Source organism: Gossypium hirsutum, chromosome D12 (genome assembly GCF_007990345.1).
Source record: "Gossypium hirsutum isolate 1008001.06 chromosome D12, Gossypium_hirsutum_v2.1, whole genome shotgun sequence".
NCBI classification, from domain to species: Eukaryota; Viridiplantae; Streptophyta; class Magnoliopsida; order Malvales; family Malvaceae; genus Gossypium; species Gossypium hirsutum.
The window spans coordinates 213,776-233,461 of NC_053448.1; the positions used below are offsets into that span (position 1 = coordinate 213,776).

The 19,686-nt window shown below is 33.1% G+C and overlaps 2 protein-coding genes across 5 annotated transcripts; both read right to left on the reverse strand.

Moving 5' to 3' along the window:
• Positions 1-292: 292 nt before the first annotated feature.
• On the reverse strand, positions 293-2,340 carry LOC107930848 (ATP synthase subunit epsilon, mitochondrial). Its single transcript, XM_016862594.2, has 2 exons — positions 1,970-2,340; positions 293-546 (listed from the first exon to the last, which is right to left on the reverse strand). Exons 1-2 carry the CDS (start codon positions 2,151-2,153, stop codon positions 518-520), a joined length of 213 nt encoding a protein of 70 aa, XP_016718083.1. The 5' UTR covers positions 2,154-2,340; the 3' UTR covers positions 293-517.
• Positions 2,341-13,681: 11,341 nt separating this feature from the next.
• Positions 13,682-18,618, reverse strand: LOC107930841 (autophagy-related protein 13b). 4 transcript variants are annotated; one of them, XM_041108088.1, is made up of 4 exons: positions 18,407-18,618; positions 16,458-17,934; positions 16,190-16,371; positions 13,682-14,315 (listed from the first exon to the last, which is right to left on the reverse strand). In XM_041108088.1, exons 2-4 carry the CDS (start codon positions 17,844-17,846, stop codon positions 14,282-14,284), a joined length of 1,605 nt encoding a protein of 534 aa, XP_040964022.1. In that variant the 5' UTR covers positions 17,847-17,934; positions 18,407-18,618; the 3' UTR covers positions 13,682-14,281. The 4 variants fall into 4 exon arrangements, with proteins under 4 accessions (XP_040964022.1, XP_040964023.1, XP_040964021.1 ...); XM_041108089.1 differs by having other exon boundaries at positions 13,682-14,341; positions 18,407-18,617; XM_041108087.1 differs by having other exon boundaries at positions 13,682-14,325; positions 18,407-18,612.
• Between the last annotated feature and the right edge of the window lie 1,068 nt (positions 18,619-19,686).

Genomic DNA, 19,686 nt, shown 5'->3' on the forward strand with positions numbered 1-19,686 from the left:
AAATACATCCTTAGTATAAGTGCCATTTTCACACAGTCATTAGTGATTAGACATGGGTGGAGGTAGCTTCAACGATAGCTTGCCACGACTTTTTTAGATTGCGAAACCCAAATGTCAGGAAAATAAAACGACATTCGGAATCTTTTAAACTACAGGTATAGATAACATGCTAATTTCGGCGACCCCTATTAGATGGCTCAAATTGTTAATCAGACACAGCAACTTGGGCATGCATTTCCACCAAAATTCAAGGAAATCATACGAATAATCAAACCACTAAAACGAGACTATGTTTTGTTTGAAAGGTGCAGCTTAAAATACTTTGACAAGAATACTTGATAACCCATGAACATCCCGTGAAGGGTCAACGGCAGTCAAGTCACAAAGTACATTATTATTAGGATGTGCAACATCATCTCAGCCTGAAATCTGTTCTTATGTTTCAGACATAACAGAAATTACTAAAAATAAAATAAAATCCTTCCAGTTTCGAAGCTTCCATGACCAAACTTGCATCTCATTCTTCAGGTGAGTCTGAGCGGAGAGCTGATATTAAACCAACAAGATGTCATCAGAATACATTTCATTAATGGAAAATAATGATATCAACGAAACGTTATTCTGTAAATGGATAAAAAAAAATATAGAAGGAATGACCAAAGAGTGTGAAAACAATAAATGACACTTGTATCCCTGTATGTCGCAGACAAATTTCACCTGATAACGGAAGTATTCTACACATCTTTTCAATCATATGTCAGCATATAATCACATATTTCACATATGTCATGATTCAAGACAAGTGAAGGTGTAGTTAAATACTACGAGATAGAAGTCGTTTGATCAAACCAGAACTTTTTTCTTCACATTTTTGCAATTACACTGATAAAAATAATGTCTATCAATGAAAAGTAACACAACGGGCAAAAGTTAGTATACAGAAACCGAGCAAATCATGCAGGCTCATACAGCAAATAGCGTGAAAGTGTGTTTTAGTTTGCAGGAGTTACACAAATGATGCAGGATTCAAACCAACATAAAGTTCATAACTTTAAACATCCTATACTAAAGGGAATTCCAAACCAATAAGCATCCACAAAAGGTTTAAGCTTCTAGATCACTTCACCAGTTATTTTATTTATCTAATATTAAGCAATAGAAGCTAGCTAGTTCAATATCTCACCATTTCTATCAAGCATAATTTGCAGAGGTTTTCTTTCTCACCAACAAAAAAAAAAAAAAACTCAATAAATAATACCCTCCATTTAATCCCAATAGATAACGTAAAGGATACTAAATAGGCTTGCTCATTATAGACTTAAAACTGTAGGCCAATGCATCAAACTAGAAGCGGATGGCACAAGTGACTGATCAAACTCCATAAGGATTCATGCAAGCAAAACATAGTTGATGTAATTAGGTCTGATCAACATGCTTCAGCTAGCTATGTCATGTAAACCAGCTGGATACGAGCTTTGAGTCATCAAGCATTATCCTAAAGAATTTTAAGCCGAAGTCAACTACAAGAGTTACTTTCAATCAGGGAAAGCACTCCAGAAAACAAAGAATTAGGAAGGTAGAACGTCTTCAACATACTAGCTGAACGGCTAAAGATTAGCGACCATATCTGGCAGATGCAAAGAACGAATGAATACGATGCAAAAACCTAACCAAACAAAACATAGCAAACACCGTCCTTCATTGCATTGGTTCAAAAGGGCACGATTTGAAGAAGAAATCAGAGAAAGTATCAACCAAACAGATCCAAATTTAAAATATTTAGGGTTTCAATTTAATTCCAATTTTGTGCTGTTTTAGCTAAAAGAATTAGTAATCAGACGAGCAACATAAAAAAGATTTCAAATATATATAATAAGTTAAAACAGCAACGAAATTACATAAAATGAATCAGAAATGACAGGGAAGAGACCCTAGATCTAACATATAAAGAAGGAAAAGAGAAACATACTAGGCTTTTCAGGCTTTCCATCCGTCCACTTGGAGATGGAGAAATGAACTTTCTCACGACTAAGGGCTTCAGTCTTGTAAGGTTCCTTTAAGCAGTTCCTAACGAGGTTGGCGCATATGTTCGAGTAGGTTATATAAGTCATGCCGGCTGCACGCCAGAATGGAACCGCCGCATTCGACGCCATTTTCTTCTTTCTTTGGCTGTGTTGTGGCTGCAAAAACTAAACTGTGGAAAATGGGGGAGAGATGTTCGTTCGTCACGGCTTTATTTATTTTGTGTCTTGGTTTTGGGCCTCTTAGCCTGAGCTTCAGTATATTTTGCTTTTACCGTTTTATCCCAACATTTATCTTTATTTTCATTTTGGTTTAGATATCCCAATATCTATGTACTGTTTTGAAATATAAATTTTAATTTATTTATTTTAATTCTGAGATATTAAATATTTATACTTTTATTATTCAAAAGTTTTGGTCTCTCGTCTAATTTTTCCGTATTTACGTAGCAGTTAAAAATGACAAAATAATTAACCCTCAATATTTATATTTTTTATTAATATGATCATTTTTAAACTACATAAAAAATTTTTAAAAAAAACTTTAAAACATAAAAAATTATAATCTTTTAAAAAATTCAAAAAATTGAAAAAACTAAAAACTCTTTAAAATATAAAAAAATAAAAAATCATTTTTAAAATTTCAAAATTATTAAAATATAAAAATTGTTATAAAATAAAAGACAGAAAATAAAGAACAAAGAAAATAGGAGAGCAAAAGAGAAACTGTATTTTATTGATCAATCGGAATACTTACAAAACTTCTCCAAAATCTCTATTTATGGGCATAAGAAGTGAAGTAGAGATCTAATTCTAATGACTATTAAAACTTAAAGTACATCAAAACTTATCTTCATCTTGATGGACATCCACTTAATAAAATATTCATAATGCTCCACATTGGATGTCTATTGGTAGATAATGTGCTTCGCTAAAATCTTATTAGGAAAAACCCTATGGGATAAAAACCTAATGAATGAAAAAAAGTACACAATTTTCTATTATAAGTTGCCTCGTTAAAAACCTTTACTAGGAAAACCCAATGGAACAAAACCTTGGTTAAGGAAAAAAGAGCACAATGCCTATTTACTCCTCATGAAAACATCATATAATATCTCATATTCTACGTATTCAATCTTGAATACTAGCTTTTCAAATTTATATCACCATTCTTTTGAAAGTCATGAGAAAAATTAGGAAAATCTAAACATTAACTTAATCTAAACGTTAGTAGATAATCTAAACATTAACTTAATCTAATCAGAAATGAGCAAACCGATTGAAAGACTAATATGTCCTCTTTCAAGTCTATTAAGGAGATGCTTTGTCTTGAGCAGCGGAGTAGATGACTCCCAGAAGATAGAGACATAAATGTGTCTAACTGGACTAAAAGTACATCGGACAAAACCCAAGTAGAATAGATCCTAGATCTGTTTATGGATTTATTCACTTGTGAAATTCATAGTGTAACATACCTTAATCCTGAGTGGATGATGAACTATGTATGTTTAACTCGTATTCTTTGATGTAAGTGAAAGCCTGAGTTCAAATAGATAAAGAACCTAAAGTTGGTATGTTGGGTATTGAAAGCCGAGCTGGTTTGTGATATTTATAGCAACAATTTTTTTCCTAAAATAATACATGTGATTTGAGCGAGACGAATCCTAGACATTCCCTACTTTCAACCAAACGGTCTTCTCCACTATTCTCGTACCACGAATTGCTTCGAGTGTGGGCTCGAACAATTACGGATCAAACATAGAATTATAAATAATTTTCTTACTTTCAATAGAAAAGTAAATCTCTCTTTCATAAAAACTGGTAGAATTGTTACTCTTGAAATATAGAATTTATACTTAGAAATAAATTCTCACTATTTTCTTGCAGAATAACAATATCTCAAAAGTTGTGCATAACTTCTTGTTGTTTTTAGCCCTACCGATGTCATCTATTTATTGGGAGAGGAAATGAAACCCTAGTTGAATTAGTAGAATGCATTTAATGCATATTTAATATAAAAAACAAATCTCCTAGTTGAACTAGGAAGGAGGGGCTAATAGGGTGTGCCTCCCCTAATACGTATTATGATGGGGATTCAAGCCTCTCTTATATTGGGTCCAATTATATGTGCTTCTTGAACTTTTGACCTAACACTTTATAATTTAATCCAACTCAGTACATATTTTTCTATTTCTCAAAATAGATATTATTTATCAAATTAATTTTAATTAAATAATTTTCTCAACCCGATTCTAATTCCGTTAAAATCATGACAACTTTATCGTAAAAGAATCTATAAGAAAATACATTTAATTTCTACAATCAATGTATTCACAATGACCGATAAATTTAATTTCATTTTCGAACTTCGAATTAATTAATTAATAATTAAAAACACTTAAATTAATTCTCAAGCCATTTTCATACTTAGTGAGAAACCACATTCATTTCCAAATGTAACTTATTTCTTTAACTTTATCATTTATACCAATTTATGTTCATTTGGTTCAACATGCAATTCATTTTTGGTTTCAATGAGCTAGCAGAGGGACCAATTAGACATATATGATTATGGCTCAAATGATTTATAATTAAGTTCCAACTTTTCGCTTATTAATTATAAACTCATTTAGTCATGAAGTCATTCCACTATAGTATCGTGATTGAGCTCCCCCTAATAACATACATTACGAAAGCTACTCGACTAGTGCTCGTCCAATGACTTTGTCATAAGTGTGTTACCCTCATAGGATATCCTTAATCTCTTTGGGATAAATTTGTTTTCTCAATATGATCCTATTTTATCTCATGATAACCATTACTTCTTCTTCTAGCTCGTTGAAACGAGAAATGAATTATGTGTAGAACCAAATGGATAGAAAGAACAAAAATGAATGAAAAAGACTTGAGAATTAATTTAAGGTTTTTTTAATTATTATTTAATTAATTATAATTAAATAATTAAAGTTTGAAAATGAAATTAAATTAATTAGTCATTATGAATTTGTAATAAAGTGTTAGGTCAAAAGTCCAATAAACACATATAATTGGACCCAATACATGAAAGACCCAAATTGCCCTTATAAAGAAGGGAGAGGCAGCAACCCTAATAATATTTACTATGATGTGTCACCTACCCTTTCTCTTAGTTAGAGTAGGAGTTTGTTTTCTATTAAATAAATATTATTTATCAGTTGCTTGCTTAACTAGGATTCTTGTACTTCTCCCTATAAATAGATTACACCGATTGACCTAAATAACACTCTTCATAATTATTGAGTCATCGTTATTCTATGATAAAGTATTGAGAATTTATTATCTAAGAATAAATTCTAATTTTTTGAAATTACAATATTTGTTAGTTTCCATTGAGAGAAATTACTTTCCCACTAAAGTAATAAATTTGTTTGTTTTCTGTGATTTGGTTTGTGATGCTCGGGCTCACACTTTAGCACAATTCGTGGAATGAGGATAGCGAAGAAGTTCGTTCGGTTGAAAGCCAGGATCTACTTGATTTTGTCCCACACAAAGAACATGTAATTTTTAGTTAAAATTTATTGGTAAAAATATCACAAACCAGCTTGATTTTGAAAAAAATTTAAACTTTTGTTGTAACTGTAAAACCATTTTCTTAGTCAGATTTTTGCAATATCTTCCCCTTTCCTCTTTATTTTTGTTTCAATTTTTATTGTTTGCTAATTGTATTTGTTTCTTCTTCTAGGTCAGATTTGTGTCTTCCTCGTGTCAAACAACTTGAATACGATCTTGGTTTGTTGTCTATATCATTTGTGAAATGAATTGAGAGGTGTAGGATAAGTGGGAGCTATCAGGAGAAATTGAAATTGTAACAGTCGATTTTCAATGATGTTAGAAATAGTGGTTTGAGGCCACCAAACCTGGCAAGTAAGTTCGTAAATATTATTATTTAATATTTATGGGTCAAATATGATTTTAGAAAGATTTTTTTTTGAATTAGTAATTAGTGTTTTATGAAGATTTATTCAGTTAAGTGGTTTTAGAAAATGAGGTGTTCTATAAACCAAGCCGTAAATATTTTTATAAATATTTACGGAGTGTCATGAAAGTGGTATTAAAGTTTCGTTAAAAAATTTTAACGTTTGGATGATTAATTAATTAAAAAGGATCAAATTAAAAAAAAGTGAATTCCTGGGATGCCATTCCCGTAAATCGGACTCGTTAAATATTTTTAATAAATATTTACGAAGCTAGTTGTGTAGTTAATTAGGTTTCGATTAAATGAATTTGCTTGAATTAAAAGTAATTAGGTATAAGGATTAAATTGCATATAGGGTGAAAGTTGAATTATAGATTAAAGAAAAAGTAAAAAGATTAAAGAGGGAATTACACCTTTTTTCTAAAGTTGAGGCGGTTTATAAGAGAAATATCAAAGATATTTTTAATAAAATATAAATATTATATTATATTATATTAACTTAATAAATAAGTAATTATATTATATTATATTATAATATATTATTATATAAACAAATAAAAGAAAGGAAACAAAATTAAAATTGAAACGAAAATAGAGAAGCAAAACGAAAACAGGGGAGAAAGGAAAGAAAAAGAAAAAAAATGGAAGGAAAGAAAGAAAATTTGGGATTTTAAGGTTCAAGGTTTGATTGGTAAGCCAATTTAGTCCTTTTTCTTTGAGTTTTTGGAGTTCAAGAACAAAATATGTCATGATTTATGTTGAAATTTTGAAAGATAGTAGATTTTTAGACATGAGTTATATTGAATTAATTGATGAATTAGGGATTAAATTTATTGAATTTCAAGTTAGGAGTTAGTAAATGATTGATTTGTAAAATAAAACATAAGTTTTGAATTAATAGGGACTAAATTGAGAGATTTTCAAAATTGGGGATTTATGGTGAAATTAGAGAGTTAAATTAGTTTAAATTGGGAATGGAATGAAAATATGAAATTAGTTTTGAGAATAAAATTTAGTCTCGGTTCAGGGACTAAATTGAAATTTAGGAAAATATTGAGTAAAAATTGAAATATTTAATGTGAGATTGAATGGTGTTGTATTGATGGTTTTAAATTTTTTTAATTTCGTAGCTAGCGTCGTACCAGAATTCTCGACTAAAAAGGGGAAAAATATAGTCGACGAGGAATAGCTTGGAATTCCTGATTTGTATTTCTATAATCCGAATCTAATTATTAATTGTTATATTTTAGTTAAATGTTATGGTAAGTGATTGAGGTGAGAATTATTGTGTTTTACAATTGAAATGGATTGTTTTGGTATGTGATGAAATTATATTGGTTGAATTGAATTGGAGTATATATATTATGAATATATATGTGTAAATGTGAAATTGTGCAAATATGGTAATTGGATTATTTTTTATATGTATAAAATTCAGTTTTAATGCCCAAGTAGACGGAGTTTAGAACTACAGGGATATTAGTGGCATGCCATTAAGGAACTTTAGTGCGCTCTCTGATTATTAGCACGTCAGTGCTCTCTGATTATTAGCACGTTGGTGTTCTCTGATTACTAGCATGTCAGTGCTCTCCGTTTAGCACATCTGTGCTCTTTGTATAACACTTTAGTGCTCTTTGTTCATTTGTGCATAATAATGCACCTCTGTATTTGTTCCGTATATCCGGTGTGTTTTATAAAATCTACTTTGGGCTAAGAATATGAGATAGTAAACTGAATATAGAATGTGAAATATGTTGTAAATACATGGAATACACGAGTTATATATTCATAAATTGAATGTGGAATGGATAGTGCCATTGTTTAAATGATACGTGAATAAATTATGGAAAACTATTATATTTAGCAAATGATGAAAAATGAGTATTGTGTGATTTTAAATGTTCAATTGTGCTTAACATTTTATTATACATATTTTATTATTTTATTTTAAAATATTCGGATTATAGAAATACCACTCAGTTTTTACTCAGCGTACTGTTTTGTTTTCCGTCCGCAGGTTAAGTACTTAAGTTTGACCGCTAATTCAGCATCCAACAACAATCCCGAACTCAAATATGGTGATGTTTATTTCTTTGTGTCAGTATGTACCTAGAGTGTCTAAATATTATTTATTTTGTGGTTTGATTGTAAATGAAGTTATAAGTTTAATTTTGGAGAGTTTATAATTTGGATTAAAATGATGCTTTGATGACTTGTTTTGATAATATAAAATGTTTGAGATTTCTGTTTGTTTGATCTAAAAACTCCGGTAATGCTCTATAACTTGGTTCTGGCGAGGGATACAGGTTGGGGGTGTTACAGAAATACCATTACTTTTTTACATTATTTTACCTATTTGGTGAATCAGAGGCGGGGCACAACCCCACTTTTTGGATCCAAGGCCGGCTTGTCGATTGATCTAGGTGAAAAACATTATCAGTTAGGGAGTTTGACTGGGGCGACACATCTATTAAAAGATAATGTAGGTTCCCTAGGATGAGCTCAAAAAGAACAAAAATCTCATGTGGAACAAAAGAGTAAAAGCTCGTTTGGTTCTAATTTCTAGTAAGAATACAAACCTTAAAAGCCTGGCATGTCAATCCTTTTATCCTTCAGATTTTGAAGCTCGAGGTGTTAGAAAATTTACCATAGTGATAAATGGCTTGTGGCAATCAAGTGTTCATAGTGGCATTGCTTTTTGATGGCCTTTCCGATCATTATTAAGTATAATTCACCAAGTGTTGGATTTTTCACTCACTAATAGGGAGCGTGAGATGGGTTTAGACTGTCGTGAGACAAATTAGTTTTACCCTACTAATGGCCACTTCCCAATAGTAATTTAACCTAGTACGAGAGAAACTATTAATTCATGTAATTGGTTGCTGCATATTTTTCAAAAGCCAGTGGCGCGAAGCTACGTGTTTCGATTATGATTGAACGCCTTTAAGCCAGAACCTAGACTACAAGCAACGCACACACCCCCTCCCAATTGTCAATCCGCAGTAGAGGCCTTTAGCCCCCAAGTGCACATGTCGTAGGTGTAGTGACAACAGTGGACAAGTCGCAAGCACCTCTTTGAAGCATAATTTCCACCCAGAAAAGGGTAGAATCCTTTTCAAATGACTTAAATACACGACGGGATATTGTAAGTGGTAGAGTGGCCTTGCTGCCACAATCCACTAAGATTCAACCCTTTTTTGTTTTGATTCGTCCCTCATCTCTCTTTGTCCCTCCACTCGTTAGTCCCTCTTGTTTTTTGTACACAACCTGGCCCTTAGATCACCAAGTTAAGAACTTATGCAGTCCACATGTCCGCACCACCAAGTTTGGACACTATGGGATTGAAACAATATTAAACGCAAATTTTTCAAAATGTCCTCGTATCCTAATTTTAAGGAGTTTTTTTTCCATATTTTGCAATTCGTGAATTTTATAAAAAAAATGGAATTTGGCACCAAATTTAAAATGCATGCTTATTGTATTTTTGTTGGACTTAAAAAAATTAGCTCAATATTCAAAATGGAAGTGGTCTATAACAAAATGTTCTCATTTTAGACAAAATAATGTTTACTGGTAGTAGGGCTATAAAAGTTCTTATGCTCTTTAGGCCCTTGTGGCAACCATCTAAATGAAACACCTATGTAGAAAGCTCTAAAGGAATCGTACTCATGGCGAATACTAAAGGAATGGTACTCATGGCGAACTATGAAGGAAATGCCTGCGGACCATGTTGAACTCTTGGTGAGATATTCTTAATGAGCTTCTTTTGTGGAGGGCTCCGTATGAAATGGCATAGCTTATTCCACCTAAATTCTTTTAAAATCAAGATTAGTAAGAGTAGAACGTGTTGTCTGATGAATACAAAGTAAGAACCAAATGAGTTTAATGAACGAATTTGAGTAAAGACTACATATGATAATTCGAAGTAGGGCATATTTTTGTAAATAGTAAGAGAAAAAGGGGGTTGAAGAATGATCAGGTATGATGAGTAACTTTAAACGTTGACTGACGAAGAATATGGGCTAAGGAACCATCATTATGATGAGTTAAAAAGGAAGTCCGATAGGATAAATTCATTGATGGAACTCTGATAAAGGATACATGCCATGTTATCATGGATAGAAGGAAAGATCATGTTCATAAATGGCATGATGCTCATGATGATAGATAGATAAAGTTTAAAGAAGAGAAGCTGGTGCTGATGGATTATTTGCCTGTCTATGCATTCAACAACTAAGGTATAAATGACTATTTCTCACTAAGTTCTTATGAACTTATACAGATGTTTCCTATCTTTTAGGATGAATGTGAGACTGTGTCTGGAGGAACGAGGCCAGGAGTGGCGTATTGATTTATTATGCATGCAGAGCGAGTTGGACAACATGTTCAAAGTATGAGCTAATGCGTAGAAATCCGCACCCCAAGAATATCTATGATAGATTAGGATTTCAAGCTAGAATTTTTTTGTAATTTAATCACCATGCATTATACTTGTAATCACTTGATTGTATGTACTTATGTATTTTACTTTGAAGTTTGTAATTGAGTAAGCTATAGTCTGTTGTAATTTGTATAAATAGGGTAAGCTTACGTCTGTTTTGGTGTGGTAATACCCGAAATCTGGATCCGGTTCATTAGGTTGGGTTTGGGATGTTACATCTTGAGTGTCGAGGAGGTTGCGAACACCACTCACAAAGGCACTACCCACACCCATCACATGTCCGTCACACCCGAGCCCCTAATGTCAAAACTACCTTACCATAGATTAGGTTCCTTAATAATTTAATTTTATTAATTCAAAATTATAATTTCCAATCACTTTCACCATATTTAAGAGTGATTAAGGTTGGGTTTAATTACCTCCTAAGGCCATGGTTAATATACCGATCCCTTCCCATTGAAAATTATTATTTCATCTTTGTTTTCAATTGACATGTAAATTTTCTTTCTCCTATAATTTAGTTCATAGATCATATTGCATATTTGAAATACCAATCAGTTTTGATGTCTTCTCCATTTCATAATTAATAATAATTAAATGACATTTAGTATGACGTTTGTACTAAAAAAATTAATTTGTCCTATCTCGGAAATGATGATAATTACAACATTGGGCATTTTTGGGTGTTACAACTAAAATATCATTTCCATTATAATCAATTTTCTCATAAAACTAGTAGAATAATAAGCATATCACCAATGAACTTAGATAAGTCTTGAATATTCAAGGTATACTTTCAAGTTTTACCTAATTTGATCCGATATCAACTAAAACTGAAGATGCATTTTCTTGATTCACATTCAAATCAGTCTAAAAATTATGTTACTATATGTCGTTTGGATAATAAGAAAGATGAGCTTTCAGTCGTCTAAAGTATAATCTAGAATCAAAGCGCAATTTTTTTTTGTCAAAATGAAAATAACTGTGTAGGAGGGGAAAATAAAGTTGGCAGAAGGATGAGATGGAAAGCTGCATTTGCGATAGTCAAAGGAGGAAGGATTTAATGGCCTTGGTGGTGCAGTAATTGCAAGAGATGACATGGGATATTCTACCTTAATTTGTAAAAGGATGGAGACTGAACTAAGACTGTAAGCAAGAGTAATGTCAATTCAATGGATGCTTGTATTGATGAATTCACAAGCACCATAGGATGTTCAAAGAAATCCACCGGCACCCTACCAAAACCAGTTGAAACAAACCCTTGAAGAATATTGGACACACATACCAGATCCAAAAGATTGGTCCCAAGATTATCCGATGCATTGCAGCCAAGTGATTCAAGATCTTTAAGATTCTCAAGAGAAATCTGCCTGGAAGGATATACATGAAACAAAAGGATCAAGCCAAAGTTCAAAAGCAAAAGCCCCTTTTACCGACAATGATGTGATACCACCAGATGACCTAGAAACACGAATTGAACAGCTGGAACTCAAGTGTTACAGGGCACGTGAAGAAAAGAAAAGGAAAATAATAAAGCTCAACATTACATCTGACATAGACATTGATTATGACACTACCGAGTTAGAATCTGAGTCATGTAGGTAAAAGCAGGTTCTCTTCTATCTGCTTAAATGCTGAGTCATGTCCTTTACTTTCCTTTAAGTCATGTTTGTAATCAGTATGTCCTTTACTTTCATTTCCTTTAAGTCATGTTTGTAATCAGTATGTTTAAAAAAGTAGATTCCCTCCTATCTGCTCGTATAACTTTTCATTCCTATATAAGGATGAAGAACCCCGGTTGTAAAATAAGAAACCACTACCAGAAATAAAATACTAGTGTGTTTATAAAACCATGTCTTTCTAAATCTCTCTGATCTCTTCCTGCCTGGATATGGAATATTTTTAAAAGAAAATCTCTCGAGAGTTTAAGAGTATGCTCTGTGCTTGCCATACTATAGATCCTGCACATCAGAAATTAAACTTAAGATAAAAGATATTATTAAGTCCAGTTGAGTTTGAAGTAGTCTGGATTAATAGTGATTAACAGCTAAAAGGCAGAGCTTTGTTAATGGCCGAAAAGGGAGAAGCCAAGTTATTAATGGGGATAGGAAATGGATAAACATTCTCCAGCGGAAGCTACAGCCGGCGATGAATGACGTTAAAAGTCTTCTCCATAAAGGCAGAGGGATTCAAACGTAGTCAAAAGGGGCATAGGAATGGGCAATAGTTGCATGTAGGGCAAAGACGTCCATTTGTTGGCCATAATTGCATTCGTTTTTCTTTTTCCTTCCTTTTATTGTTAATTGTAAAATAAAAAGTAAAAAAAAAATGAGCCAACGAAGTATGTGAAATGGGATTTTGGTTTAGATGCGTTGGTGTCTTAGTAGACTATAATTAGATACTTGATTGTTAGATAAATAACGTATTTTCTTTTGCTTCTAAGTAACAAGTATTTCTGTACAAATTTAGGTTTTTATAAAGATTCGGTTGTTGTCTTCTCTTCTTCAACCAATTGAATATTACATGCATCAATAGAAAAAAGAATTCAAACATAAATAAGATTTTTTTTTTTAAATCTTACAAACTTCTTGACTTTTTTTGAATTTTTTTTAAATGAAATAAAAGTTAAAAGTTTGGAAAAAAAAAACTTCAGTTCACAAGTTTCCTTCCCAAATTAGTTGAATTTCTCTCCTATGTTCTTTTTTCAATTAAGAAAAAAGAAAAGAAAAGAAATCTCAAATGAAACTTATTCTTGAATATCGTGGTCTTGTTCAATGGTAAATTCTTGAGCTAATTGATTCACTTCTAGTTGGGTTTAGATGAGTAAGAAGAAAGGAGAATAAAAGAGAGAAATGAAGAAGATAAATAAATATTTTTATAATTTTTTAGAATCAAAATCAAATTAAAATACATACATAGAAAAGCTGAAAGTTATTTTTCTAAAATCAGGACTAAATTAACACAATGTGTAAATGTTAGGAATTAAATTTATTATTATGTTAATTTAAAATTGTCATGCCATCTTTCTATCACACAGTTAATGTAATTGAATTAAAAAAAAAAAGACATAAATATTCTATAGTCTACTCAAATAAATAACTAAAAGAAATAAAACTTCAGACAAAGATTTCTTAATCGCATAATTTCTATTAAAATTCTGATGATCAGGCAATTGTACTTCCAATCTCAGAGCAGAGCAGTGACTAGACACATTGGACCTGGAATTCAAATAAGCTAAGCATAGAGATATATGATTTACTATAGTGTACATAAATATATAGATATATATAGAGAGGGGGGGGGGGTTGTATGCGTTCCCCATAAAACAATAAGTTATATACACTTGTGTAGAATAGAGAAAAAGGTGCTTTTTACAAAGTTTTCCAGGCCAACAGATAACCCTTCTATTGCAGCATGATTCTTATCCAAAAACTTATAGTATACTTCTATCTACAGAAAAGGGGATAATGGCTTCAGCTGTATAACATGTAGTAATCTCTGAAACCTAAAGCTGTACATTTGAGCAATATATACCAATATAGTAGTTCAGAATCGATAATTCTCATGTACCTTTGCTGGTACTGGAATGTTCAGCTGCAGAGGCAACATTAGATGTGTAAGCCTTACCCCCTTCACTAAGCAACAAGTTTTTCATCACTTTGTAACCCCGAAGTTCCTCTAATGCATCGGTTGTTGTCTTTGATGCAACAAGCCTAAAAGATGCTATATTCGGAGCAGCAGCATATTCAACAGTCACAGCTTCCAAGATCTGACTTTGCTTTGGGATGCTGTTGCTCAAGATTTCCGGTCTTGAGGCTTCTGAAAAATTAAGGGAGACGTTTTGGCGAAGAGGAGGGGAATTTTTCAGCAATCGGACAAGAGCACCAACAGCAGCATCCTGGGATTTTCTATTCATAAACAACCCTGCTTCATTTGGATCAGATGGATTTCCTATTCTAACGTAAGACTTAGGTCTACATAGCATGCCAAAAGGCAAATTCAGTTTACCCAATAATACAAAAAATATTAAACAGTAGCAGAGGTAAAACGGGAAGATCTAGCCAGTTTCAGTTAAAATCCATATAGGCCAATTAAGATGAAAGTATTCATAGATGACCATGATAAAGGATATATGTTGTTTTCTCCAATTTGGGAAATCTTAAAAATGACTGATTGTGGCTTTGGAGATGAACATTAACTCTTTTCGATTAAAGACTAACTTCAGTTAAATGATTTTCTTGAGGGAACTACCAGTTGTAGAAAGAAAATGTCCCAATCTAGCTAGCTTTAAAACTTTTGTAACTTGTCAACTGGTCCACTCATGGTAACAGACATCTAATTCACTACTGTCCCTGATAGAAGACCATATTAATGAACCAAACCTGATTTTGAATTGCTGGGTACCAAACCAAGACATTATAGTCCCCACATTTGACCACAACATAAACTAGCCCAATTATGGTACCCTAAAAAGGTTAACCTAAATGATTCCTGTCTTTTAACGATGACAAACTAGCCTTCATATCCTCCAGTCAATATAACATGTCATTCTTAATCACAGATCATTTTTTGGGGGACCTCCAATTAATCATCTATATTTAAATTAATTTAATGTATTCACCAACTAACAATGAGAATAAGGGAGCTATTGTTAGGGGTTTCCTCAACAGAAAGGCTGAGTCATACAGAAATTCGCCTCCAATCCAACCTTGTGACCTAAAGACGCACTCCCACTTTCCTAGATATATATATGGTTAAATTTAATGAGTTATAAACCAATACTGGTTTCACATTACATTTGCACAGCTTTCGGCTAAACATAACTAGCACTAGAAACTTCAGCATGTCTATTCAATTGAACTTCATTCTATTAACCGTTTGGCCAAAACAAACTTCTTAAAGTTAACAAGTCAGGCTGTCTTTCTAAAAACTAGAAAGAATTATATGGTAACTCCCCATAGATGATAAACAGGTACCTATACCGATTCCTGAACCAGATATTCCACTGCGGCTACTACCTGAACTACAGATTGAAATTTACAATAACCACCTCGTCTTCCTTCTCAAAAGAAAGAAAATTTTACATGGTATCTCTCTGTAGACGATAGAGAGATACTTATCCCAATTCCTCAAACAGATAATCCTCTAGAACTACTACTTGGACTAGATATAGAAATTTATATTGCAAGCCAGGTTGTCTTTCTCAAAACTAGAAAGCAAAGTTAGTTGGTAACTCTCCATAGATAATATATCACAATTCCTAAACCAGATACTCCAATACTTGGGTTCCTATCAACACAATATTGAAATTTATAATGCCAAATCTCTTTGCTGAAGAACGATTATGCAGTTTCCTAGAAGGTTCATCAATTGTGATGCTAACTTTACATCTTCAGAGATCAAAACTCGTTCACACACACAAAAGGGAGATTTACTACTCTTAGCATACAAATGATGGCTTTTGGTAAGTTGATACCATTTTGAGCAGTAGGAAACAGCAACTTAGAAAAATTACCCCAAGGCCGGTTAAAACAACCAAATCAAGTCCCAAACCAATGATACAGAAAATTGATGCCACAGTCTCAATTCATGTTAACAATAATTACTAAGATGTAAAATCCTCAAGAAATCAGGATAAAAATAACATCAGGTAGTTATAAGTAGAAATAGTAAATTAATTGTATGCAGTGGAATAAACCACAATGATGCAAAAGGATTAATTTAGAAAAAAAAGAAAAAGAAACAATTTACATGATGAATTCTGCAGATTACCTGCTACCAGGGTCCATCATTTCACCATCCTCCACATCAAATGGACAAGGAAACTCAGAGTAGTCAAAATCATCTTGTAAAGACCTACTGGAACTTCTAGAACATGAAATTCGTGGTGAGCTGTTGGAAAAAGCTTTCACTCCAGAGTATTTCCAGCAGTCTTCTTTCCCGAAAGAAAATATCTACAAGAGACAAAAGATGAATAAATTCCAAGTTGCAAAACAAGATACTAGAACTCACAACATACAAATGATGTGTATATGAATACCTTCTCAATAGTAGCATCAGTTTCAGCAGGAACCCTAATATTATCAGTCCTAGAAGTACCAGCTCTTGTAATTTTAAGGGGAGGACACGGTGGCAAATTCTGCTTACCAGACAATGCAGGGGTATTAGCAAGCTTGGGAGCCGCTATGTTAACAGGAGCACTTTCAGAGCGTAAAAGAGCTTTTGACAAATGAGTCCTAGGAATGTAGATGGGGAGTGATGGTGAGGGAGAGGGGGAAGGGGAAGCAGAGAAATTGGGGGAAGGACAATACTCATCAAAGTTTGTATTCCTCTTATGAGCTAGTGATGTTTCAGGAGGATGAGGAGGTAAGCTCATAGGTGGCAAACCAAGGGAGCTTGGGTTAGAAACCAAAGCATTTGATTCTGAATGCGTTGGTGATGGTGAGAAAGAAACCAGAGGTGGTGAGGCCTTGTAATGGTCATAACTCCAACTATGTCTTCTTGAGAATGGTAAAGATGATGGAGAGCCATGTGATACAGGAAGAGAAGGAAATCTCCTCAGGGGGTCTGCCAATGGGCTTCCAACATAATCTGGTATAAATTGAGGAGACATAGGGGTTGATGATTCAGAGCTCATATCTGAGATTGATGAATGGTACAAAACTGAAAGGCAAAGCCTTCCGCAAGAAGTGTCCACAGGGGTAAACCAAAATCTCTGCATATCTACCTCTTCTTTACGAGTCAAGGGTTCAACAAAAGAAGATACCCTAGGAACAAGCTTAAAGGAACAAATTAGACCAGATGAATTCAGATCACGAAAAATGTTGTATGCAGGTAAAAGCCTGACAGTCACGTATAAGGACCTCAACATCAATATCAATTTCTTATATAATGCGCTCAAGTTATTACAACTTGACCTTCTATTCCCTGAATTACAATCCCTACCCTTTCTACTTTCATGCTGCACGAACCATCTTTCTATGATTTTTTCACATTTCATCTCACTGCCTGATTCATCTTGTTGATCAGAATTCCAGAAATATGAATTCTTATTTTTAGATGACAAATTCCTAACAAGATCACTTGTGGGGGAAAAGCTTGCAGGTCCCCAATCAAGTGGTTTCTGCTCCAATATAACATCGACAACAACCGGCTCAAAATTACTCCGTCGACAAAGGTCAAGATTTTCTAGCGCTGAAGGGCACTCCCTAAGAGCTAAATTGAACCATTTATCTCTTGGTCTCACACTAGATGAAGATGATGAGGATGAAGATGGAGATGACACAGTTTGTTCACCACTATAATTACGTGATGATACATAAGAAGACCTCGATTCAAGTATTATTAGAAGACTCTTATAGAAGAATTCAGTGATAACTTGTTCCATTTTGGCAGCTTCAGTGTGAGAATTTGTGTGAGTTGATGTCATAATTTTTAAATTTGCTAAAATAGGAACAATCAAATCCTTTTAAGAGAATTGCGCTTATAAACTTGAAACACCTCTGAAGATAATCTCACTGCAAATAAGAAACCATAAGGAACAATCAAAGGCTCATCCATCGACAAAACCCCAGTAAGAAATAAGTCAAAAAAGGGACTAAATTAACCAGTGAAAATAGCAAAATTAAGTTGCTAACCGAAAACAGTACAAGCAGCAGCCATACAAATATAATATCAAATAAAACTATCAAAATTATTAGAAAATTCCAATTTAAAAACAAACAAACCACTTAGAAGTTAGATTTCTTATGTTCTTTATATAATTAAAAACGCGTGTTGTGTAAGGAACACGTTTGAACACTTTTTTTTGCGTTTTGGGATTTCCCATTTTCATCCATCTCAGTTTCCACAGAAATTTATTTCGCAAAATTTGAAAGAACTTCCAGAGCAAATAGAAAACAGCATACGCAAAAAGTAAAAACCAAGCTAAATTTAAAATGTTTAAAAATAATAATAGGGCAAAGAAAGCTAAGACAGAAGCCAACTCACCTGTTTGTTAATGGACTGAGTTTATTGAACCATATTTTCCTCTTTTTCTCTCTTTAACAGGCTTATCTCCTTGTTTAGTACAAGGAAAAGAACAGAGAAACTTCTTTAAAATTGTTTTTATTTATTTAGGGAAAGGAAAGAAGAAAAACAACTCATTGTGAATTTAGAAGTTAGAAGGAAGAATGGGAGAGGAACAGGGCCCATGAGAGCTAACATCCCAGCTTGATCTTGCCACGTCATCACTCTAGAGGGCCTGTGGGAGCTAAGACCCCAGCTTGATCTTACCATATCGTGACTCATGCCCGATAAATGTTTGGTTCACTAAAATATGTTTGAACAGAATAAAAAAGAAATAATTAATTAATAATGAAAAATTATTTTATAGAAATGGAATAGATTAATAATAAGTATGAATAATAGTATTACTTGTTTGGTTAACCAGAATGATATTGAGCAATATATAAAAATAACTATATAATCACTTTATTAATCTTAAATCAAATAGATGACATTTAATTATTGATATGTTGTTATATATTTAAAGTAATTATAGTTTATAAAATATTATATTGTTATGGTATTCGTCATTACTGACTCATTACTCAATTATCCGACTAAGATCGACCGATCCAGTAGTGATAGCTTGCATAGTTTGGTTACATGAGTTCGTTTCGTCATGTAAACGAACCCACACTTAAGGAATATGTGTTAATCTTAGAATAGAGTACGTGTTAGCATGCATGGAGGCCTACCTAGGACGTTGCATCTAGGAACCCTTATCATATAAATAGGGAAATTAGCCTCATTGAGGGACGAACTTACAAAAACACTCAATAATTTGGTGCGGTGAGCGTGGACAGACTTTTGACCATAAAAAAATCAGAAAGCAAAGATGACTCACCCTAATGAGAACTTCCCTAACAACTTTCCATCAGATCAAGCTGGAGGTTCTAACACCGACAATCAACCTCGAGAGATGAACCTTTTTGCTGGATGGGTCACTGATCTGCCAAAAAACTTAGGTAACTCAAGCCAAGAAGGTGCCTCCAATTCTTTTGATCTCAATGTTCCTTCTAGTCAAGGGCCATTTTTTCCCTCTGATTTGGGAGCATCGCTACAACAATTGTTTGGTTTACAGGAACAACTAAGGTTAATGAAAGAACAGATGACTTAGCGTATTACGTTCAAGTAGCAACAATTGTTTCATCAAGAGCTACTAAGACAGAATGAGTAATTAAAGAGAAAGATGCAATTTGATCATTCCGATCTTTAGGAAAATG

What these genes read in the sequence shown, in the direction of transcription:
- LOC107930841 (XM_041108090.1), bottom strand. Translation starts at nt 17,846, where the DNA reads ATGACATCAACTCACACAAATTCTCACACTGAAGCTGCCAAAATGGAA. An exon ending in CTGATGCTACTATTGAGAAG is followed by an intron (nt 16,372 to 16,457) that starts GTATTCATATAC and finishes TGTCTCTTGTAG; the next exon opens with ATATTTTCTTTCGGGAAAGA. An exon ending in ATGATGGACCCTGGTAGCAG is followed by an intron (nt 14,392 to 16,189) that starts GTAATCTGCAGA and finishes CATGCTATGTAG; the next exon opens with ACCTAAGTCTTACGTTAGAA.
- LOC107930848 (XM_016862594.2), bottom strand. Translation starts at nt 2,153, where the DNA reads ATGGCGTCGAATGCGGCGGTTCCATTCTGGCGTGCAGCCGGCATGACT. An exon ending in TGGAAAGCCTGAAAAGCCTA is followed by an intron (nt 547 to 1,969) that starts GTATGTTTCTCT and finishes GTTTAATATCAG; the next exon opens with CTCTCCGCTCAGACTCACCT.